At 43.3% G+C, this 25070-nt stretch overlaps 4 protein-coding genes across 4 annotated transcripts in view; 2 read left to right on the top strand and 2 right to left on the bottom strand.

The window, feature by feature from the left end:
- Positions 1-25070, bottom strand: part of LOC147963007 (uncharacterized) — a 149438-nt gene that overhangs the window by 93599 nt on the left and 30769 nt on the right. The window lies entirely within an intron of this gene.
- On the top strand, positions 5632-11390 carry LOC147963012 (FG-GAP repeat-containing protein). The gene is made up of 11 exons (XM_087526594.1): positions 5632-5844; positions 5938-6489; positions 6579-6656; positions 6803-6895; positions 7076-7171; positions 7675-7728; positions 7812-8015; positions 9221-9352; positions 9782-9847; positions 10293-10592; positions 10687-11390. Exons 1-11 carry the CDS (start codon positions 5782-5784, stop codon positions 11158-11160), a joined length of 2112 nt encoding a protein of 703 aa, XP_087382720.1. The 5' UTR covers positions 5632-5781; the 3' UTR covers positions 11161-11390.
- Positions 12541-14088, top strand: LOC147963013 (putative F-box protein At5g47300). The gene has a single exon (XM_087526598.1). The coding sequence runs from the start codon at positions 12618-12620 to the stop codon at positions 13848-13850; it is 1233 nt and encodes a 410-aa protein (XP_087382724.1). The 5' UTR covers positions 12541-12617; the 3' UTR covers positions 13851-14088.
- LOC147963014 (leucoanthocyanidin dioxygenase 1-like) lies at positions 23402-24972 on the bottom strand. Its single transcript, XM_087526597.1, has one exon. It carries the CDS (start codon positions 24885-24887, stop codon positions 23568-23570), a length of 1320 nt encoding a protein of 439 aa, XP_087382723.1. The 5' UTR covers positions 24888-24972; the 3' UTR covers positions 23402-23567.

Consider the following 25070-nt stretch of genomic DNA (forward strand, 5'->3'; position numbering starts at 1 on the left):
TTCGTGTCTCAAACCGGGACTAAAGGTCTCATTTGAATCGGGACTAATGCCTTTAGCCGCTTGAAACGGGACTAATGCTCACATTAGTCCCGGTTCGTAATGGAACCGGGACTAATGTGTATATTGAGCTGTGATCAAAGCCTGTTTTCTACTAGTGCCCATGACACCGCTACAATACGGCACCCTGGCCGCCCGGGCGTCGGCACATGCGTCGGCTCCCCCTTGCACACCCATGACGCTGGAGAGCTAGGGCGATAAGAGAACACCACCACACTCGACACCATGATCTTACTAGTTGGAATGATGATTCTTTTAATTTTTGGATAGAAAAAGCATTAGCATAAACAATGTTACCATTTATCCCACAATGTTTTTCTAATCTTTGAGGGAATTTCACTTTACATATTTTTAAAGTTCCCATTCCATTTATTTTAAGAGGCGAGGAATTTCTGGATATATAAACAGTCGGTTCCAAGAATAAAAGTGAAGCAAATATCCGCTTCCTCTGTGCAGCTGCAAACTGGGAGGACATCCCACACAGACACCTCAAAACATACCATCGCCATTCCTCACGATTACCGAACCGCAAAGTGGTAACCACCGTGAAAAAAATCAGTCAAATATGTAGTTCCTAGTTTAGTTGGATTACTTGTTAGTTTCACTCTTATGAACACCCTATAGGTCGCATAGAAGGTTATCTTAACTAGATCGATTTTATCCTAATACCAAATATAGAGCACATGCTTGTAAAAACACAATACCAAACCCGGTGTACTATGTGAGACCCATTTGGCACACACACAAAAAAACAGTAGCATGCTAGTATTCAGTGGAAAGCTCCTCCTAAATATTTTATATACTCTAGACATTTCTATTTACGTGTATATAATTCTAAACTAGAAACCCTTATCAGGATATTTCCGAAATCATACGCATTAAGGTAGCACACATAGATATATACACCATGATCATGTGAATACCACGATTGATCTATGAAGGTGTATGTCTGCTTTTATTATTTTCTCACGCAACAGTTTTGTTTAAATGTCTCTTTGAGGCGCAATGCAACGAAAATTAGAAATGCAATTCTAATAGAATTTAAATTTAGTACAATGCATACACATCTTTCAACAATGGGCATAAAGGATATAACTAATCATATTTGGAAAAATTTATCATCTCATTACTTACTATAATTATTATTTTAATGTATTAACTATTAATGTGATTGTATACGAACATGTTCTAAATAAATATAAAAGTTTAGTATAAACATTGAACTTATGTTGAATGACTTAGTGGTCCAAACTTTGACCCGCTCCTCATACAATGGCCATTGCCGCCACCTAAGAAGCATTCCAAGTCATGCATTCTTCTACCATACATTAAAGAAAATTTGTCACCGTTGTGGAAGCAATTAATAGCAGTTGTAAATCAGGAAAAAACCATGTTGCACACGATGGTAAATGCACCTCATATCTTACATCCGCCCCCTTACTACTAGTATTCTAGCATTTTGGATTCATCGTTTCACACGTTTTGTATTCATGCACCTATCTTTTATCCCAAGCTTCAGTAATTCACCTATCTCCCAACAGCTAACAACTAGCAACCAACTGGCAACGCCCAATGGTAATAAAAGTGTGAAGCAACCTTCTTCTTCTTTTTTCCCAATGGTAATAAAAGTGTGAAGCAATCTTCTTCTTCTCCAGACGCCATGTTGCTCACAGTCTCCTCACTGTTCATGTTCTTCTTTTTATCTAGATAGTCTCTGTTCATTTCTTCCACACTGCTCGTAGCAATGTTAAAAGGTTCTGAGACCTCCTAGTCCGTCGGCTACACTAGCTAATGAACCCATCGCTCCTGTGTCATTCATATGTTGCACCACTTGAAACTGCGGGTTCGTGAGGTGGTATATCTTGATGACTCCCGCCAATATGAGAAGTAACTTCTACCATTTCCAGAACCAGCCAGTAATTATTGACTTGTTGTTTCCGACTTCGGTTCAAATTTGGAATTTTTTCTGGACTTTTCTTTTCTGTTCCAAGCAGTCTGGGAAGTGCAATTTCTGGAAGTGGGAGGATGAGTACATTGAGTTCCTGCGCCAGAAATGAACTCGCATTTTCGCACCCAACTCTGAGATCGTCCCAATCATGGAGCTGCTCGCACATAACCAAAATGATTTCAAGAACATCCTTGTGACGTGCCGGATCTACATCATTGCCATCGTCCTCGGCCTGGCTAACGAGATCTAGTTTCTAGGGTTTATCCAAAGCGATTATGCAAACCTTTTCTTAATGCAATGTTTTAGATCAATCATGTATCAGTTCTAGTTTGGGAACTAAGTTTGTATCATGTTTGGTCTACCATGGCATAAATTTAGGTTGCAATATTTAATAATTCTTTGTTGATGATGCCATGGTTTATAGGAAACCCTAACGAAATATATAGAAAGATGGCTTTGGCTACAATAAGCAAACAAAACCCTAAACCATAGTAATTTGATGATGGTGCCACAATTTCGTCAATGAAAGTAAATGTTCTGTTTTGCTCGCAACTAGTGGATTTGTTAACGATGCCACGGTTTGGTAAAAGTTCTTTCGTCAATGAAAGTAAACTTTTGTCAATGATATTCTGTTCTAGTGGGATCACACACAAAAATATGATTTTCATGGACAGATAAAACATGCACTGAGGGAGTGGGAGGACGTATCAAAAGGAGAGGATCGTGCGAGGGGGAGTATGACGACGACAACAGACTTCCCCTTTAACGATACAGTACATATATTTGCAAAATGGTACATACCAATTACCGAGTTATTAAGTCACCAAAAGAAAAAAAAAGTAACACCTAGTTTAGGAAAGACAAATAAGGGGATATATTGCGCATTGCACCATGGACAATGCACACTTGAGGTTTGCTTCCTAGACGAATCATGTGGTCAGATGGAGTGTGTGTGTGTGTGTGTGTGTGTGTGTTAAAGAATAAAACACACCTCAAGCTTGGAAGAGAACATTTTCGCAAGAATCATGCCGACAAACAATGAATTGTAGAATCATGTGATCCCCAAGGCAGGGACAGTTGAACATTGGCATCAACCTTTGAGTGCGTAGAAGACAATAATGAAACAGTAGTGGACAATGATTCTTATTGGAACTCCGACAGTGAAAATGTTGTTGGCTCTAGCAGCAACATTCTAATTTTGAGTGTCCAGGATTTCACTGGTACAATGAAACTATCTTGTTTAATAACAAAGATCTTGGTGGTCCCAACTCGAACCAAGGTTTTTAAGATAAGAGGCTTTGGAGCCAGGTTGGTCCAATAACCAACTTGCCAGCCTATTGTCTTGTCAAGTGGGGAAAAAATGAGCTTGCGTGACTATTTGCATTAGCAAACAAAGCATCTCAGTATTTTGATGCCAACGCTCTTTTTGTAACCATGGTTTTCTTCCAAAGCGAACCGGTGGCTAAGGGTGGTATGCTTGTCTGACCGAAGAGTAGAAGCCACAATACCTTGAAAAAGAATGAATAGTCTGCCAAGCTATGAAGGCTACGGCCACATCGTCTGCACCATCTTCCAAGGTTGTTGAACGTATGCCCTTTTAAAGATGTCACGAACACATCGGCAAAAGGTCAACCCTCTTACACATGGAGCAGTCTTCTTTTGCGTTCCTCCGATCCGACTTTGAAATAATTGTCATGGATTGCTTACACTAGTAGAAAAAGGGCCTCTAGTCCCGGTTCATAAGGGCCTTTAGTCCTGGTTCTTGAACCGGGACTAAAGGGTCGTTACTAATGCCCTGACCCTTTAGTCCCGGTTCAAACCAGAACCGGGACTAAAGGCCCTCCACGTGGCCGGTCCACCTTTAGTCCCGGTTGGTAACACCAACCGGTACTAAAGGAAATTTTCTGAATTTTTTTTTGAATTTTTTTTGATTTTTTTATTTTCAAATTTCTGAATTATTTTAACCTCTAATCTCTAATCACCCCTCATCACTGCTCAATTTAATCTTTAATCACCCCTCATCATTCTAAATCATCTTACTTCCCGAACGGTCACCCATCCTCCCACTCCCCTAGCCTGAGCACGCTTAACTTTCGGGTTCTATTCTCCCTCGTTTCCAAGTCTGCACTCGTTGTTTTCCTGACAATAGTAAGATGTCAATCCTATTAACCCTCAGGAGTTTAGCTTGAGCATGAAGTCACACATTTCACTGTTTGAGTTTGAAACTATTGTTCTAAAAAACAATAATTTTTTAGTAATAGTAATATTTCTTGAATAAGTAGTTTGACCATTGTTTGACCACAATTTGACCATAGTTTGACCAGATTTGACCAAAATTCAAAAAAACTGAAATAATTATTTAATAACACTAATATTCTTGAATAATTATTTAGTAACACTAATACTTCTTGAATAAGTAGTTTGACCATAGTTTGACCAGATTTAATGAAAATTAAAAAAACTAAAATTTGAGCATAACTTTTTTCCTTTTGAAATTTGAGAATTCTACAAATTTGCAAACAGGCCGTAGGCGGTCTCCATCGGATGTAACTTTTCGAGTAGATGATTTTTCATATAAAAAACTTTTTAATCCGAGTTCGTATGCAAAAGTTATGCCCATTTTACAAATTCCAGAGAGATTTTGTAAATAAAGTCAAAATTCATATTTGTAAATTTTCCCAACAACTAGACCACATATCACATGGGAAACTTTTTTTTTGACATTTCCATCATTTTCTTTTGTTTTTTCTAAAACTGAAAAGGCGGTCCACGGGAGGGGGGGGGGAGTTTGAAAATGGGACCTTTAGTACCGGTTCGTGCCATGAACCGGTACTAATGCCTCAAATCCCATTAGTCCCGGTTGGTGCCACCAACCGGGACAAAAGGTCTAACCTTTAGTCCCGGTTGGTGCCACCAACCGGGACTAATGGGCATCGCACCCTTTAGTTCCGGTTCGTGGCACGAACCGGGACTAAAGGGCCCAAGTGAATTGGGACTAATGCCTTAACCGCACGAACCGGGATAAATGCACCCATTGGTCCCGGTTCTGGACTGAACCAGGACTAATGGGCTTACCCGGCCTGCACCAAAGCCCCCTTTTCTACTAGTGTTATAAAAGCGGATGTTACATAGACTAGTTGTATGCCATCCTTTTTTCTAGCCAATGTTAAGGTGCATGACTTAATCACAACTCAAAGGCATGTAGACACATGAAGTAAACATCATGATAAGAATCCACTCCTTAGTCAAACGGTTACGCGCGCGTTGCGCGTGCATAGTTACTAGTAGAAGAAAGAAATAGAGAAAACCTCACCAGTATATATATGCTCCCGAACTTCCTTCCGCTCACCAACAACCGTCAAGGCCGCTGGCAAGAGGGGAGGAGGGGTTGCGATCGTCGCGGTGGAAGTTGGCTTATCTTCAGCAAAAAAGTATACAACTCTAGAATCGCAGTGCTCATAAATGTTCACTCTTTTTTTTATTCTAAACAGTATTTTTATTTTACATTTTAGCCCGTAACGTCATTTTAAATCTTCGAGTGAGTTTCACCTCACACATATTTTTTTTATAGTTCTCATTTCATTGTACATTTTCAGAAGGGGGCTTGTGATTCCCGAACGGCCCATTGGGCTCGCCCGTCCACCCGTCCGTCTTGTGAAGCAGCAGCGAGCGGTGGCCGGCGCTAGTGGAAACACTCTGCTTTCTTCCCCCCCTCTCCCCCCGAGATCCACTGCTCCGGTGGCCGGTCGCCGGAGCTCCTCGCCGCCGCCGGCAAGATGCGGAAGCGCGACCTCGGCGTCCTCCTCCTCGCCGCCTTCGCCGTCTTCTTCTCCCTCCAGGTGACCCACCCCGCTCCCCTCCTCCTCCTCCCCTCTGATTCGGATCGATTCGGAACCCTAGCTGACCTCCTCCTCCGGCGAACTCCTCCGCAGCACGAGGGCGACTTCTCCTTCCGGGAGGCGTGGTACCACCTGTCGGACGACGGGTTCCCGATCAAGCACGACGCGGACCGCCTCCCGCCGCCGCTCGTCGCCGACCTCAACGGCGACGGCCGGCGCGAGGTGCTGCTCCCCACCCACGACGCCAAGATCCAGGTCCTCCAGCTCCCGGCCCACGCCGGGCTGGCCTCCGCGGCCGCCCTCGACGGCTTCCACGAGGCGCGCGTCATGGCCGAGATCTCCCTGCTCCCGGCCAACGTGCGCGTCGCCGCCGGCCGCCGCCCCGTCGCCATGGCCGTCGGCGCCGTCGACCGCTCCTACAAGCACGCCGACGTCCGCAAGCAGGTGCTCGTCGTCGTCACCTCCGGCTGGGCCGTCATGTGCTTCGACCACAACCTCAAGAAGCTCTGGGAGACGAGCCTCGGGGACGACTTTCCCCATGCCGCGCACCACCGCGAGGTCGCCGTCTCCGTCACCAACTACACGCTCAAGCACGGCGACGCCGGGCTCGTCATCGTCGGAGGGAGGATGGAGATGCAGCACCATGTATGTATGCTATCACCATCCCTCATTGTCTTCTGCCTGCATTCCCTTGGTTAAAATCATTCAGCAAAAAAATGTAACCTGTTGATCAGTCCGCAGATCTCTTCGATGACTTCATGACCTCCGAACACGGCAGGGAAGAGCACCGCAGAAGTGCCAGCGAGAAACAGGTTATTTCCTCGAGCTCATCTTTTAGCCTGTACTGTTGTCCTGTTTCAGAAGTACCACAGAAGTGGCAATATTTCTTGATGTTCACCCCTTAACTTGGTAGAAACCTAAGCTGTTTTGGCGTTGCGCTTTTATGTCCGTCCTGCAGGCTTCGGAGGCTGGCAACGTAGACGTGCGTCATTTTGCGCTTTATGCCTTCTCTGGCCGTACTGGCGCGCTAAGATGGAGCCGGAAGAATGAGGTATGCCCCATGTTTAGGAAATTTATTTCATGTACCATAAATAGATTTAACATCACTGACTCTTGTCATATGGCATCAGCGCTTCTGTGTGTGTGCTCTCTGTTCCAATTTAGCATGTGAATAAGCTATGAACAAAGGTCTGACTCATATGATTGTTATGCTTTTCTCTTTACATGGCAGAACCTCCAGGCACAGCCAACAGATGCTTCGGCGATGATACCACAGCATAATTACAAGCTTGATGTTCACGCCCTTAACAGCCGTCATCCTGGTGAGGTGAGAATTATGTCCACCACTCCTTGTAATGAAAAATAATCTGCAGTGGTCATATTCACATTTAAACAAGTCTTATATGCTCTGTCACCACTTGTTCTTCGTTAGCTTGATTTAGTTATCATGATCATCTTCTTGGATAGGTAGCAATGTTTTGAACAGCGTCAGTGTTCCCTCTGATATTTACGAGAGTTATTTGCTTGTACTCATACTCTACAAAGAACATATTATGGACATCCATTTGTTCCACTTTAGCAACTATAAATCACCATCGTGTTCTGCTGCTGCCAATATTTCGTCAACCCAAAAATTGATTATGTTTCGACTAGGGAGGTGGCCTACATAGCAATCTTCATGCTGATTTATGAAAATTCCTAAAAGAAAAGGCTAATAAAATTCTGGTTCTACATCACGATATGATGGATACGACCATGGAGATGATATGTATATTTATATAGTAGTAATGTCTTGCTTACGGGAACCTAATGTGTCATATCATTTGGCAGTATGAATGCCGGCAATTCAGAGAATCAATTCTTGGCGTCATGCCTCACCATTGGGTAAGACTAAATATCTGTTATCTTGTATTTCAGTTTTAGTATTTTGGGTACATAACTCTGATCTGAATTTCGTTCTTTTTCAGGATAGGAGAGAGGATACTTTCCTACAACTTGCACATTTTAGGAAGCATAAAAGGAAAGAATTAAAGAAAACACAAGGAAAAAACGTTGTTAATAACGTGCACAAACCTGTTGAACACAATCCACTCGGAAAGGATGATACTAATAGAATATCCAAAGTGATCGGGAAAGCTGCAGATCTGGCTGGCTCAGCTAAAGGCAAAAAGGTATATGATCCATATATGGCTGTTAAAATTCAAAATGCACCTACCTTTGTGTTTGTCGCAAGTCGGCAACAAGTGCAGTTATCTTGAAGTGTGCATAGTGTGGGTGTGTGTTCAAGTGTAGGAGTGCAAATGGGCACCCTTTAGGGTATTCTCTGACCCTCTTCAGTTCAGCTAAATGAACTAAATTTTCATAAGTCACATAACTTCTGAAAATTTAGGATATTCTTTGGTTGAACTAAGAAGGGTCAGAGGGTACTCTGAGGGACACAAAGTTGCATCCCTACTCAAGTGACTATTCTGGTTCTAGATATCAATAGTATGCTGCAAATCGATAACTGTATTGTAGATAACTATAAAACAAAACTTACTGCCTGTACTTCTCTTAGGGAGTGCCTGTAGAGCTTATTGTTCATGCCTATTTATGGTCAAATTAGAAATATATTCCAATGTGTCTTTATGTTTGGCATCCACCATTCACTGGCTCAGTGGCACATGACTCTAAACTGATGGCCTGATGCTATTATCTCTGTGATTAGTTTTGTTGGGATAAAGCTTAGTTAGTAGTTAATGTGCTTCATCTTCATGTGTTCTCCATAATATTATAGCCTTCGCCTCTAGGATGTATCTAGTGCTGTAGCCATCTAATTTGTCCTCATCAATTTTTGAATGACACATCTTCTATCTGCATAATGTGGTCTGTTTTGGAATTTGTGGTAGATGCTAGTACATATTCATGCACTTACAGATATTATCTGCTCTTTCTTTTATCGCACCAAACTTACTGTAGCTATACTTACAATTTGAGATATACAGGTTATTATTCATGTTTATTTTCTGATCAAATTTGAGATATACTTACAATGAGTATTTATGTTTGGCATCTGCCATTCCCTGGCTCAGTGGTGCAAGACTCTAAACTGATGGCTTGATGCTAATATCTCTCTGACTGGTTTTTTGGGAACTTGGGATCAATACTATAGTCAGTAGTTAATGTACATAACTTCATGTGTTATCCTTAGTCTTGTAGCCTTCGCCTCCAGGATGTATCTAATGCTGTAACCATCTAGTTTTTCCAACTCATTTTTTTAATTGCATATCTTCTATCTGGGCTCAGATTTTGTACTTCTCTCAAACAAAGTTACAGTGAAGTTCTAGCATGTATTGCACACTTTGTACTGATATGTAACTTCTTGCTTCTATTGCAGTCTCTGCACACAGTTTATATTCCTACAATCACTAATTATACTCAAGTTTGGTGGGTTCCCAATGTTGTTGTTGCACATGAAAAGGAAGGGATAGAGGCTATTCATCTAGCTTCTGGACGTACGCTTTGCAAGGTACAAGATGCATCTAGTGATTTATTGTTGTTTGCACTCTGCCATTCTTACATATTAGCTCGTGTAGTGTTCTTAAGAACCAATCCTGCTTTCTAAAATGGATCTATGATTGATTTTTACGCTCTACATGTTTATTACTTAATTTTTAATAGGGATGTATTGGCTGATTGCCTTTATTTTACATGGCAATAACTGTTGGTAAAATGCCCGGCATCGTTTATGGACATTAAACCATCATTTTTAATGCCAATTGAATGTTTGATAGATCACTCTGTGGTTGTACTGTATCTATGTATACATTATGAGTTTCTTGAGCAGCCCAATTCGTTCTAAGAGTCATAATTCATGTGTATTGATAAATTTTATGTTTCTGTAACAATTTCTTATAATCAATCATCTCTGATTTGTATTTGTGATTACCATGTTCAGCTTCATTTGACAGAAGGAGGCCTTCATGCAGATATTAACGGAGATGGAGTCCTTGATCATGTTCAGGTGTGTTGAAATGTCAAAATTAGAGCTGCAAATCACTTTTTTCATCTGTACCACAATTTTTGTGTCAGGAGAATACTCTTCAGGTCTCTGCTGCTTGTATTTGATCATGTTCAGGTTTTGCTATCAGTTTGTCCATTTCACGAAATTATGCATTGTCTTGTCGTAAATGATTGCCAAAATGTAGGCAATACTTGCACAACTAAATGAATTCCTTTTGACAGTTCAAGATTTCAAATCTTTCTCAAAACATATCAAATTTTCTTGAACTCTTTCACCTTAGTTCTTGTATGTGTTACTCGTCGTCTCGTGAGATGGCAATTACCTTCGCTCCAATTCTCCTAAGTGAATTCTTGCGTGCCATATATATCACTTCTTTGGCAGGCCCAATGTTTTTTTTTCTTGTGTGTTAAGCATCGTTATAAAAAATTCTGTTCATTCTTTGTAGGTTGTCGGTGGAAATGGTGCTGAGCAAACTGTTGTTAGCGGGTCCATGGAGGTGCTGAAACCCTGTTGGGCAGTTGCTACATCCGGTGTACCAGTGCGGGAGCAACTTTTCAATGTTTCTATCTGCCATTACAACCATCTCAACCTGTTCCATCATGGTGACTTTTCAAGAAGTTTTGGGAGGTCATTTGATCCATCTGGCTTAGAGGTGGCAACCCCAGTTCTGCTCGAGAGGGATGATGGTCATAAACACAGAAGAGGAAGTCATGGCGATATCATCTTTCTAACAAGCAGGGGAGAGGTCAGTATATATTTTTAGCGATTTTAGATGCAGCAAGTCAGAAGACACTTGCTTTTCCAATGAATGCCCTGACATGTTTGTTTGTCATTGTTAGGTGACCTCGTACACTCCAGGCCTGCTTGGTCACGATGCGATGTGGAGATGGCAGCTGTCGACAGGCGCAACATGGTCCAACCTTCCATCTCCATCAGGGATGATGGAGAACGTCGTGGTTCCTACTCTCAAGACCTTCTCCCTGAGAGCCTACGACCCAAAGCAGGTGATCATTGCGGGCGGAGAACAGGAGGCCGTGGTGATTTCTCCTGATGGTAGCCTACTGACATCCATTGATCTCCCCGCGCCTCCGACCCACGCGCTGATCCTTGAGGATTTCTCCGGCGACGGTCTGACCGATGTCATCCTGGTGACGTCCGGGGGAGTGTACGGGTTTGTGCAGACGAGGCAGCCCGGGGCCCTCTTCTTCAGCACGCTTGTCGGCTTCTTGATTGTCGTGATCGGGGTGATCTTTGTCTCTCTGCACCTCAACTCGTCGAACGGCGGTAAACCGAGGTCGACCGGCCAAAGATGACTGCTACGATCTCAGCCGGATTCTGTCGGGAGGATCTTGTGAGCATCCCCAGCACAGCAGTGAGGAGCTGTTACAGTATTTGAACCAGACTTTTTACTATAGTTAGCTGGAGATGCTTAACTTGTGTAACCTTTGCACAGCTTTTGTATGTATTTGTAGTGGTGAAGTTTTGTTTGTTGTATGATACGACGAAGCTCCTTACATGACATGATTATAGCTCTATTACTAAAGATCATCGACTCATATAATCCATCTTCTGTTCAGTTATGCTAGTTTAAGAAAAAGCAGTATCAATCTTCTGTTTTTAGATATGCAGATAAACTACTACATACTGTAGTTAGGAATAAATCCTAAGGATTTTGTCCTATGATATGAGGATCGTTTGATATTTTTCCTAAAGACTTGATTGCACTCTATTTTGGAGAGAGATTTTCATCCGTCCGAGGTCTTGTTACAATTCATTTTCTTTTCACTCTATGATGTACTTTTTTTTTCAATCCACCCATGGATTTTTATTTATGTATCATATATCTATGTTTCTAGTCAACCGGTTGTTGGCATGTCAACCAGTATGAAAGCAAATTTATAGACTAAAAAAATACTTCCTAAATACACGATGAACGTTTTATTTGCATGAATGTTATTACTTTTCTTCTCCTCTAATACTCCATCCATTCTACAATGTAGTGCATACATATATTTTTTTGAAGGTCAAACTTTGGAATTGTTTACCTAGTTCATGGAGAAAACTATTTATATGTACAATACCAATATATGAAATATGAAAAAAGCATATAATTATGTGAAAACTATTTATATCTACAATACAAAAAATATATATACTTTTCCAAATATATTTTCTCCATTTGTAAACTCTGGTTATTTTTTTAAAACATGCGATAATTTTTTTATTTTTTGAAAATTCATTTTCGTAAAATATGTTAATAAATACTGTATACATTTTTTAATTTTCTAAAAAATCATTTTCCTCTCGCCGTCGAAGAAGTTTTCAGGTAGCACAATCAACGGGCCGTTGCTCCCATCCAACCTGCGCAGAAATGCCCCGACGCGTGTTGCCGTGTCAAGGACCATTAATTGTCATAAGATCCAGCAACATTTGATGTTTAGTTTCACATTCAATTTATGTAGAACCAGAGGAGGCGCATATACCGCTGCTTTAGCTATTCGCTAAACCAAAACGTAAGGCTAGCAAATATTAGTTCCGAAATTCGCTAGATTAGCCGGGTGAGCGCCTCGATCATAAGGTTAGAAAAAATAGCCCGAAAGTACATACGTCGTGATAGAGGTGCGATACGACTTAATTTGTGTGATAACTAATAAGATTGAAAACTGCCTGAATTTCAATGTTTGCCAAAGATCTCAAACAAAAATAATCTAAAACTAGACAAGGAGCATAATCTATTTGTTTTCTTATTCTGTTTTTACACGCTAAATAAATGCATTCAAGTGGATCCAAGCCCAGCCCAGCCCAGCCCAGCCCGTTTGAGAGCAGCCCAAATGGCCGTCTCTTTTTACTCTTTCTACCACTCTCAGTCTCAGATGACCTAACCTACCTACCTCCGCCGCCGCCGCAACTCCACCACTCTCAGCCGCCGGCGACCATGGCGGATGCGACTCCTCTCTTCCCCGCCCTCCCGGACGACATCGCCATCTGGGAGATCCTCATCCGCCTGGCCCCCAAACCCCTGCTCCGCTGCCGCGCCACCTCCCGCCGCGACTTCCTCCTCTCCCACCACGCCCGCCAGCCCGACCTCCCCCTCCTCGACGGCAGCGACGACTTCCGCGCCGCCTTTTCCGACATCGTCTCCTTGGACCACCGTGCAGGGGTCGCCGCCGCCGGCCGGTTACAGTCTGTCGCGCGACTGAAAAAGGCGCCCTTGTATGTGGTCGCCTCCCGCGACGGCCTCCTCCTCTGCCACGCCCCGTCGTTCGATCTCTCCATCTGCAACCCGGCGACTCGGCAGTACGCTCCCCTCCACCAGATCAAGGGATTCACTGCTATAGAGATGTACCCTCACCCCTCCTCTACGGGCGGCGAGTACCGCCTGTTGCTGTTCCGAGGGGTTGAAGATGGCGCCTTTGTTTTCACATTAGGCTCTGCCGAGCCGCCGAGGCGCATAGGGTGCCCTCGTCCGCTCTTGCTGGAAGATAACGCCGGAATCCTATTCCGAGGCAGCATATACTGGTACACGGACATTGGAATACTGGTATTCGACACCACCAATGAGTCGTTCAGGCGTATCCGTGCCCCGGTTGGCGCCCCGCCTGCTAGTCACGACGCTCGGGTGTTTATGATGGGCGACATGCTTGCCGTCTTCGGTCCTAATGAACAAGGCACGGCCATTGATATCTGGGTGATGCCGAACCACCAAAGTGAGGTCTGGGATTTCAAGTGTCGGGTTAAACTGCCCGTTGCGGAGACCAGGCAGCAGTGCCAGTGTTCCGAACATAAACAAGTTGTCATGGTCGTGCCTGGAGACGACGGTGCGTTGCTCATTCTCATCAGTTGTGATGAATGGCTGTTTCAGGTTGATATCGATGGCAAGTTGATTGCCAGTTTCCATACCGGAGGCATCACTGCCACTCATTATTTGCTCAAGCAAACTCTTGTTCAACATACCTTCTTTCCGACACTAGAGGGTTATGTTGTCAACGCTCCGCCTTTTTAATCGAGTCTACTTTCTTACAGATCATCCAATGGTCTGCTTGATAACTAAATCGCGGTAGTCGGTCTTTGTTGCTGCATTGTTTGGGACTATCTCTGTCACTGTCAGGCTTATAGGCCCCAGATTACGTTCCCTTTGACACACTCTTCAGACAGTCATAACTGTCAGCCACGTTCCTTTTTTCTCTGTAACCAGTGCAAGGCCATCTCAAGAACATAACGTACTATTTGCAATTCCTTCAGGAATTTGCTCAGCTTCTCACACCACTTATTAATTTTCTGTTACTTGCATCCTCCTTTAGGTGGGTGTGATAAATCAGATCCACAATTAAGGTTCCTTGTTGATTAATATAAGAATGTATGATCAAGAAGCTGTAACTGTTAGATGTTTGTTTGTGTTATATTTCATTGAATATCCTTTTGGGTTCAAGTGGCTGCCATGCTCTTTTCTTTCTGATGAAGGCAAGTTATGATCACAAGAAGTTCTGAGTTTAAGTCCCCGCCATGCTCTTTTTTTCTTTGACTGGCGCAATGTGTTTGAATTTGGTCCACTATGATCCGTCTTGTTACTTTTTTATGTAGTCGAGTTATGTTGACAAGAAGCTCTGACTGTCTCGTAGTTGCTTGAGATTTATACTCGTTAGGATATCTCTTTGGGCTGAAGTGGCTAGCATGTTGATGCCATTCTTTCAGGGTAATTTGTTCAGCTTCTCACATCACCTGTAGTTAATTATATGTTACTTGCACCCTCCTTTTGGCGTGTGTGATAAATATGTCCACTGGAGACTAAAAATATATGAGTGTGTGTGCTTACAGTTTACCCTATATATTCAGTATACAAGTTTAGCAATCTTCGTACCAATTCTTGATAATTGATAAAAGAAAAAAAAAACTAGTCAAAATTTGGTGCAACTTTACGATATGATTTGGGTATGAACCCACAGAGATGCAGTGTGTGTTTATGGTATTATTTTGCTTACTGGAATCTAATGTATCATATAAATCGGCAGTATGAATGCCTAGAATTCAGCTAATCAGTTCTTGGTGTCATGCCTCGCCTTTGGGCAAGACTAGGTATCTGTTATCTTGCATTTCAGTTTTAGTATTTTGGGTACTTTTAACCCAGATCTGAATCCTAGTTAATTCAGATAATCTGTTCTTGGTGTCATGCCTCATCAATTCTTGGTGTCATGCCCCGCCCAGAATGAACGATACTAATAAATTATCCGAAGTGACCGGGAAAGCTGCAGATCTGGCTGGCTCGGCTGAAGGCAGAAAGGTAGATATGATCTGTATATGGCTGTTAAATTATATATTTCACCTATCTTCTGTTTGTCGCAAGTCTGTATATGTCTCAGATCTTGAAGTCCCCATAGTAGGGATGAGTGTTTGAGTGAATATTCTGGTTCTAGATATCAACAGTATGTTGCAAATTGTTAACCTTATTGTAGATGGTTATAAATCCAAATCATCACCAAGTATGCAAACTTACTGCATATACTTGTTTTACGGCGAGCCTGTACAGATTATTATCCATGTCTTTTTCATGATCAAATTATTGATATAATACAATGGGTTTTTTTTTGTTTGGCTCAATGTTTCAAGACTATAAATCAATGGCCTGATGCTATTATCTTTGTGGTTAGTTTTGTTGGGACCAAGCCTAGTATAACCTTTGCCTCTAGGACGTATCGAATGCTGTAGACATCTAATTTTCCCTACTCGTCAGTTTTTGAATGGCACATGTTCTATCTGCATAATGCAGTTTGTTCTGGAATTTGCGGTATCTAGTGCATATGCACACGCTTCTCACATTTATTCTGTGTTTTTCGCACCACGATTTGTACATCTCTAAGACAAAGCTATGTTTCTCAAGCATCAAAGTTCTAGAATATATCATGCACTTTGTAGTGGAATGTAACATCTTGCTTCTATTCATGTGCTTCTTGCATTTATCATGTGTTCTGAAATTGTTTAACAAAAATAGTATATCTTATTATCCTGGCTAGTACAATAGTTAGGTATGAATCTTAAGGATTTTGTCCTATGGCGATCGTTTGATATTTTTCCTAAGGATTTGACTGTACTCTATTTTGGAGAAAACAAGTTGTTCGTCGTATCTCTTGTTACAATTCCCTTTCTTCTCTGTGGTGGCATACACTCTATGATGCATTTTTTTCCACCCATGACACTCTGATCATGTTTTTTTTAAGCCATCATGCCTGGGCTCTCCAGCTTTGGTCCTCCATCGCCACCATGGCCCGTGGCCACCATACGAGATTTTTCTTTGCCTGTTGGTTGCTGGTGAAAGAAGCAGAGATGTGTAGCAGCTTGATGACATGGAGAAGCGGAATATCTTGGCTATAAGATGCGCCGAAGCAGGAACGGGAACGCAAGCAGAAGACGAATAGAAACGGGGGTGAGCAGAGCAACAATTACAGAAGCAATAGAAGAGGAAGTGGAGCTTTTGGTCACGTGAAGGTTACCAGGCCATAACTGGGCTTTCGCACACCAACAGCCAGGATGATTTTATTCAAGTAGAGTATATGAGTATTTTTCTTTTCATCTACTAGTGCAGCTTTTTGAAGAACGAATTAGAATCCCTAAAAAAGTAGAAAAAAGAAAAGTATGGAATCGTGAATCTGGTAACAATGCTCTGGATGGTGGTAACTGCTCTCTGAAGCTCTTCAACTGGGATATGTCCATATCGATGCAAGATGGTGGCAACTGAGATTAAGGAAGGCATGGGTGGAACAACTTGCTCGAAATCCTCGAGCGAAGTGCCTCTTTTCAGGCTTGTAGACATGTCCATGAAAACAGAAGCTTGAATTCAAGTCACACCCTTGCTAAGTTTGCTACCTCTCTAGAAGAAGGTTGCCATATCCGACTTTTATCCTTATCAATCCTGTTATGCTTCCTGCAAACATTTTGCTCAATCAATAAAGCTTAGCAAGTTGTTCTAACGAAAAATCAAGAAAGCAACACACGTCCTCTAGAAAAATGAGTGTAGTAAATGCATAATTTTTCTCTACATTTGCTTTTCAGTTTCCTGTTCTGTTTGGTAAAAAAATCGTGTTTGGCAAAAAAAAAACGTGAGTCAAAAAATTTTCAACTTTAATTTCAAATACATCCTTTTTATGCTTGATATTAATGTGGTCATTGTGTATAAAAATGTTCATATTTTATTTAACAAAAATCCATTATAAATATCAAAACCTATCCGTCATATATTTGAAAAAAGATTATCGAGTATTCAAAAATATTCAAAATGTTCTCCAAACATGTTCATCACGTATTAAAAAGTTTGTCATGTATTAAAAAATAATAACAATGTAATTAAAATTAACATATTTCAAAAATAAATAAAGGAGAAAAAATTGCATTTTTAAAACACGGCGACTATTTTTCAACTGCATGATGATAATTTTCTTTGAGAAACATGATGAATTTTTTTTAGAATATGAGAAGAGCAGTTTTAAGAATAGGATGAACATTTTTTAGAAAAAAATTGAAAACTCAATAATTACAGCGCATAGTTCTCACTTTCACAAATATGCTAAGCACATTTTGAACTGTGCGATGAACATTTTTAAAATAAATGATGGACGTTTTCTAGATACAAGTCAATTTTTTTTAAGTACACCATGATTTTTATAAATGTCCTGAAAAATTTGAAGTACTTATTGAACATCTTCAAATGGTTGACAAACATTGTTTGTAATTCAATGAATAGTTTGTAGTATGTGATAAACATCCGTCGGGGAGTGCAGCGGCTATGGGCTGCCCTAGCCCCTAGGTCAGCCAAGCCGCCCCTAGAGCCTCGTGATTCGCAGCTCTCCAACACGAAGAACGAGGAAGCAAGAACGAGGGAAGGACAAGAGGTAGATGAAAAAGCTGTAGATGTGTTTGCGATTGTGTGTTGTTATTCAATCGGCCGTCACCCCTTAGATATATATGAGGCGAATGGACTTCCCGTGCAAGGAAAGGTTACAATTCACGTTCAAAACCCTAGTTTGTGTCCAATTCGGAATCAAACTTTCCAAAATGGTTCGGTTTACAACCTGGCTGCACCTTGCGGGTCATGTTTGAGGCAGTAAATGACCTCGGATGGAAACAAGTCTAAAAGAAATCTTGACCATTTCGACGAGACGAATAACTTTTGTGTTGAACATTTTTTGATGAGAGGTTATCTTGAATGTCAAATCGCTCGCACAAAACAGACTACTAAGAGACACTACAAGAAATCTGTTAATACGTGACGGTTTCAGTCCGTCATGGACCTGGACAAAACCGTCAACGAAGGGGACGCGTGACGGATTTGATTTCCATCATGTATATCGCGTCATAATTTGACCAACGCAGACTCCATGACGGACCATCTAAAACCGTCACAGACCATGACGGTTTTTAGCCGTCATCGATGGTAGTTAACTCGCACGCTCATAACGGCGTTAACTTGTCTACCACGTCATCATCTGACATGGATCTGATGTGGCAGCCCATGTTGTCACAAGCCCATCTAAAATTTTGGCCCACTAAATTTCAGCTCAGTCCAAGATTGGTGGCCCATATATGCAGGTTCATTAATTTAAAGTAAGGTCCAGTAATTTCAGTCCAAGACATTAGGCATCACTCATTTCTCTTGGTCCACCAAAATTTTAAGCCAATAATAATTTAACAGAAAATATATGCTCGTGTCATTAAAAACAGAAAATTACATACACACCAGAAAATACATCTGTACAAGAGCAAAAAAAAAGGATCCAGAAAAGATTAATTTTACAAGCATATCTGAGAAAATTACATACAGAACTGAAAATACATCTCTACAGGAGCAAAAAAAGGATCCAGAAAAGTTTAATTTTACAAGCATGTCTCAGAGAACACTATGCTACTCTACAGCCAGCACTACACCCATCAAGGGACGCACAACGCTCGTCGGACGTCAACCAAGGGTCATCCCGCATTCCTGGCCATAGATCCGCTCGCCCACACCAAAGGCATGCGAACACATGTCTTTTTGTCAAAAATGCTACCATAAACCATTATCTGCCACATGGTGAAAATTATGTCACACAATAAAATATTATAGCCAGTAGGTTAAACTAGAAGCAGAAACTAGAAGTAGCTTACTGCACGTTATCAAGTCCTATATCTTTTGCACCGCCAAGATACAAAGTAGTGAAACAAAATCAATCGTGTGAAAAGAAACAACTCGAGGCAACAAAAAGGAATGATAAGCATACATAGATCAATAGTTGGTAGTAAACTCCGTTGTGCTTATTTGACATGAAGTTCCAGGCTATCACTACACTAAACTCAAATCATGCTATGAAACCCTTCTGAATTTCCTACGATGCAGTCTCTCATGTGTTGTGAAATATAAAGTATGCGAAACTCTAAGAAAAGTATAGAAATAAAGTCAAGGGGAGGCACTTTCATACCCGCCGTCAGAAATAAATAACATAAGCAATACTTTTATTCTGGTAACAAAGGCAAACATCAAAACAGAAAGGGATCAAACACTTTTTCATCTTAATAAGGTTATTATGCTACAGGAGAATAATAATCATAGGTACTCCTACCTTCCAACAACTACCACGGTTAAAATCTTCATTTCATAATGCATCCATAGTTCTAACCTAAGATAGTTTGTATGGGTAATAACCTAAGATAGAGAAAGCACACTACCACGGTTAAAATCTTCATTTCAACCATGAAAATGGGTTACCAAGCCCTTGGTATGAAAATAAGTGATAATTGATGTATCATATATATATATATATATATATATATATATATATATATATATATATATAGTGTGGGATAGGATATTGAACGGAAGGGAGTTCAGTTGTACAGAATTATTGATGTCCATCACAATCTGAATCCAAAACTCTATATTTTAGAATAAGAACTTGTGGCTTTTGTATTAACAAGAAAACAACGGGAGCATAATTAAAGTCCACATTTGTTCAAGCAAAAATATACACTTATAGTTCTAAGATGCTGATGATAAAAGTACAGTTTTATAGGTTTGCTCTCAAGTACTACATACACACATATGTAAAACAAGTCCATTCTAGCAAGATACACAGTCGCAGCTGAATTTATATCTAACAAGCTCCAACTTCCAAATTAACTCCCAAAAGATCAATACGAAAGCAACATGAAGACGAGTGCATGTTAGAAAAAAATAGCTATATCATATTATGTGGATTAGCACTAGCTTGCCCTTATTAAATTATGTGTAACAGTGCAAGAGAACCAGATCCAGAAAACCATCAGCAACTAATCAAGCTCACATGTCCATCGCAGCAACAGAATTCGCCTCTAAACTGAACGAAAACATGATTCGCATTCAGATTGCCAGTATCATCTAGATTTGGGGATAAAGTGGGGAGAGGCTCACCACGCTAGGAGGGAAGGAGGACACAGCCATCAGTGAGCTCGTCCAGGGGCTGTAGGATAGGGTGCAAGGGCCAAGGGGTGCTAGACTTGCTGCTCCACCTTCTCCAGCAAAGAGAGCTCGTTGGGGACAGCCGCGTCGAGGAGGAGACGTCTTGTACGCCGCTGGATGGGTAGAGAAGGCAGTAGGCATTAGTAGCACAGAGATCAACCCTAATAAATAGTTTAAATTTGACAGCACAAGCAGCCTGTCCATGATATGATTCTCAAGAGAGAAAAACACTGTCCAAGAAAAAGAGAAATTGATACGGCATGCGAGAAAGCAGCAGGACCATTCATTCAGGGAACAGAAGAGGTAGCAAAAGCAACAACAGGTAATCCTTATAACTAGAGGCTAAGCATCCATCATTGACTCTAATGAGCTACTTCATAGCAACTAACACCGGCGAATAAAAAGAAGCACAATTACTAGATACCAGGAGGGTGTGAACTTGGTGCCAGCTAGTTGGCCGGCCTTGTGGATCTGGAGATCATTGGTTTGTACAAGTACAACTAGCAAGCACTTGTTAGTTACCAATCCATTTCATATGCAAAGGTGTCATAAAAATATAATGTAAAGTACTGGTGTCGTCCACTAGCACTACAGCTACAGTACTTATCAGCAATTAAGTTCACTTGTTAAAAAACCACAAGAATAGAAGAACTGTATCCTCAATCAAGTATGCTGGGAATATGAATCTGCAGTTCCAAGCAAATCAGTAGTCAGTCATACACAAATATTGTTTGTTAAAAGAGTATATTTTGTCCATGTATAGAAACAAATACTGAAGCCTTATCCAGATAACAGATTAAAGTGCATATTTGACAGAACAAGCAGCAATTTGTCCCCAAAATTAAAATCAAGATTACCAAGCTACAGACTAACCATATCCATCACAAGCAATTTGTCCTATCAAATTGTTTACTCCAAGGTAATATATGCACAACAGCATAACCTTACCTGGCATCATGGCCATTGTTCAGGGCGGGCCAAGCTTGTGCTGTCCCGGCACTCCTCCTTGGGTCGAGGACGGGGAGAAGCACCGGCGTTCGCAGGAAATGTCATCGAGCAGGACAAGGCCGAGGTGCCGGCCCTCATCCCGCATCGATGGCCGTAGCGTGCGTCGCGTCTGTAGATCCTGCAGGAGGAGGTCCTCCGTGCCGCCCTGCTCGAGGTGGACCATCAGGAGGCGAGAGCGCGTGTGGGAGCGCTGCAGACGATGGAGAAAAGTTGACAGAGGCCGCCGGGGATGCGCCGACGACGAAGGCGATGCCGGAGGCCGAAACCCTAGCACGGGTGTGGGTTTTGGGCGAGCGGTAGAGGCTGAGAGGGGATAATCTTGCCGGAGAGGAGGATGGATCAGAGCGAGGGGAGCTCGTCGGTGTGCTCCACGCTGGGGATAGCCGCCGGAATCGCCGGAATCGGGAGCGGGCTGCTGTGGCGGCTGAGGGAGGGGGAGAGAATGGGGATTAGGGTTAGATGGATGTGGATCGTGCGTTAAATAGGCTGGCTCAAAAAAAATCCCACCGCCCGCGTCCGCAACTTAAATTTGGATGTCCACGCGCGCACTCTAAATTTCTGGCGCGTCTTCCTACTTAAGTCCACACGACACATAAGCAGGAGTCATCGATGACGGCCTGAATGGTGTATAAATAAATAAAAGGCTAGGCTGCGCAAATTGGTCTGTGACAATTTCCGTGACGGTTCCCAGATGTCCATCATGAAAGGCTATCTTTTTGAGAGGGCAATCACATCCTGCTGATTCATGACGGTTTTTGTGACGGATAAGGAAAAACCGTCAAGGATTATGACGATTTTCAAGAACGTCATGAGAAATCCGTCACGTATTAACATGTTTCTTGTAGTGAGAGACATGAACTCAGCCTTCAGGGGATGCCATATTATCCGCCGATCAAGCCATAACATCGTGATCTCGCCATTAACTATGGTGTGGCGGCCACCCCCTTCCCCTACTAACTCATTGCCTTGTAAAAAGTAGCGGACAATGACAAACACAATTGGATTGTCATTGATACTCATTTTTATGTATGCATGGTCATCTCCGCCGCAGTGCCACCCGGAGAAATCCCACCATGGGTAAATTAAATCCCACGAAGACCAGGGAAAAAAAAGAAAAGGTATAGACTCATTTATGAGAATCATGGGAGATGGACCGACATTGAAACAACTAAGGTACTTGTCTTGATCGGGCGGCGGTCTCATAGCTCCCAACAGCTTAGGGTTCTTTGAGTTGGTCTTACTATTTATTTTCTCTACTTTCTTTTCATTAGTATTTAGGGAAAAGGTAGAGGTTGAAACATGAGGGTCAACCCAGCAACTAGTCTTGGCACCAGACCAGTCCATCATCATAGGCCCGAATGTATGGTAGCTTCTACTACATTGGAAGCTATTGCGTGTAGGGAGGCCCTTTCCCTTACCAAAGACCTCCTTCTTCAGGACTTCGTCGTTGCAACTGATTGCAAACAAGTTTCGGGAGATATTGAAAAGGATTGTAACGAAAGGAGTAAATTGCAAAAAACCACCAAACTTGAGTCGAAGTTTTCAATGCTTCAGGAAAAAACCGTCGGAAAACATGCATTTTGGTGGGTGTTTGATGACATTTGCACAATTGTGGTGGTTTTTTGCAATTTACTCTAACGGAAGATATGGTCAGATCATTAGCAAGATTAGGGCCCTGTTTGTTTGGGCTTTTGCTTCTGCTTTTGCAGTTCTTCCACTATGACAAAAAAAGCAGACCAAATTCTGAATCGGCTAAGTGGGCCTCTGCAATTTATTAGGAATTCTGAAAATGATAACTGAGCTGGCCTAAAATAGACCAAATTCCAATAATTCTAACATAAAAATTTCCTTCCTCATAGAAACTGCCATGTCTTAACAGGGTCCAAAACAATTCACTATTTGTGAGTTCTTATTTGTCTGGTCGACGACATCTCAATCAACAAGCATAGAAGCACATTTGTGCCTTAAATTGCACATATTTTGTGCAGAATGGAACTACCGAATCATCCACCGATCGAGATTAGACACAGATAAAAAATATCGCATTTGAATCACACCATGCATCTTTTACTTAATTACTTAGAACATCATAACATATAACATTACTACTAAAAATCGTTACAAGTGCCACAATAAAGCCCGAAATTAATACATTTTTTTATCACCTCTCAATAGGCAAGCAAACTTATTCGTACAATTACCCCATGCGAGTAATACTTCCACTAGGTAAATTATTGAAGGATGAGTTATTAATTAATTAACTTCCACTAGGTTGGCTGCCACCGGCGCCATCTTGGCCTCCTCCTGTTCACTCTGCTCCTTCTTCACCACCTTGTGCTCCTCCTCGCCGGCGACCGGCGGCTTCGTGGCCTCCTCCTTCTCCTCCTCTTGAGCGGCGAGCGGCGGCTTTGTGGACTCCTCCTTCTCCTTCTCTTGAACGGCGACCGGCGGCTTCTTAACCTCCTCCTCGTGTTGATCATTGTTCTTCTTGAGGACCTTGCGCTCGAGGTGCTGCCTGAAGGTGCGCGGCTCGAAGCGCGGCGTCTGGGCGCCATCCGCAAGGAGCTCCGGCAGCGGGCGCAGCAGCACGGAGTCGGGCGGCGGCTCGGCGAAGACGACCCAGGAGACTCGCACGGCCTGGCGGTTGACGAGCCCGCGGTGAAGCACGCTGGTGTAGCGCCCGTTGCTGAGGATCTCGAGCGCATCGCCGACGTGGACGACGAGCGTGCCGGGCTCGTCGCGCGCGGTGACCCAGGTCTGGCCGTCGCCGGGGAGGAGCACCTGCAGGCCGGGGACGCCGTTGGTGAGGATGAAGGAGAGCGCGGAGACGTCGGTGTGCGCCTCCACGCCCACCGCCAGCTCCGGCTGCGGGCACCGCGGGTAGTAGTTGATCTTGAGCTTCAGCAGCAGGTCGTCCTCCACCTCGGCCTCGCCCTGGCCGGAGGTGAGGCGGAGGCGGCGCTCGAGGGTGTCGGCCGGGACGCCGAGCCCGAGGGAGAGGATGGCGAGGAGCCGGGACGAGAGCGCGCTCACGTGCTCCCCGAAGGTCTTGGTGACGGGCACGTACTCGGGCGGGTGCGCCGGCCAGCGCGCGTGGTCGGCGCGGGCGTCGGGGTGGAGCATGTGGAACAGGTAGTCCTCCCACTCCCTCTTCCCGTCCTCGCCGGCGGATCCGGCGAGCCTGCTGCCGTACCCCTCGAGCCTCCCGGACGCCGGGTCGTTGGCGTAGGCCTCCTTGTCCTCGATGGGCATGCGGAAGAACCCCGTGCCGGCGCCGCGCAGCGCATCGATGAGGTCCTCCGGGATGCCGTGGCCGGCCACGTGCATGACGCCCCAGCCCTCCGCGGCGGCGCGCACGGCGTCGACGACGGCGAGGCTGGATGGCGAGCCCGGGTCCGCGGCGTCGAAGGCGGCCACGTCGACGACGGGGATGCGCGGGGAGCCCGCGGCAGACCAGCTGGCCGCCGCCTCGGCGTAGGCGTCGCCCAGGCCGTGGCGCTCCTCCTGCGGCCGCACGTACTCGGCCGGGATCGCCGTGGCGCCGCTCATGCTCAGGGCCTCCACCCTCGCCATCGTCTTCTTGGATCCTTCTTGTTCCTCCTCCGATGATATGGTATGCTAACCTCTCGCTCGAATCACTTCACTTGCTGATCGGATGGAGTTCATGGAAGGAATACTTATAGTGTATAGATGAGAAGAATCCATGGTTGGGTTTGGTTTGGTGGTTAGCTCCATCTAATTCATCACGCGCGCGCG

This window comes from Triticum urartu, chromosome 6A, assembly GCF_056163025.1.
Source record: "Triticum urartu cultivar PI428250 chromosome 6A, HENAU_Tu73, whole genome shotgun sequence".
NCBI lineage: Eukaryota > Viridiplantae > Streptophyta > Magnoliopsida > Poales > Poaceae > Triticum > Triticum urartu.

What these genes read in the sequence shown, in the direction of transcription:
- LOC147963012 (XM_087526594.1), top strand. Translation starts at nt 5,782, where the DNA reads ATGCGGAAGCGCGACCTCGGCGTCCTCCTCCTCGCCGCCTTCGCCGTC. An exon ending in GATGGAGCCGGAAGAATGAG is followed by an intron (nt 6,896 to 7,075) that starts GTATGCCCCATG and finishes TTTACATGGCAG; the next exon opens with AACCTCCAGGCACAGCCAAC. An exon ending in CTGGACGTACGCTTTGCAAG is followed by an intron (nt 9,353 to 9,781) that starts GTACAAGATGCA and finishes TACCATGTTCAG; the next exon opens with CTTCATTTGACAGAAGGAGG.
- LOC147963013 (XM_087526598.1), top strand. Translation starts at nt 12,618, where the DNA reads ATGCATTCAAGTGGATCCAAGCCCAGCCCAGCCCAGCCCAGCCCGTTT.
- LOC147963014 (XM_087526597.1), bottom strand. Translation starts at nt 24,887, where the DNA reads ATGGCGAGGGTGGAGGCCCTGAGCATGAGCGGCGCCACGGCGATCCCG.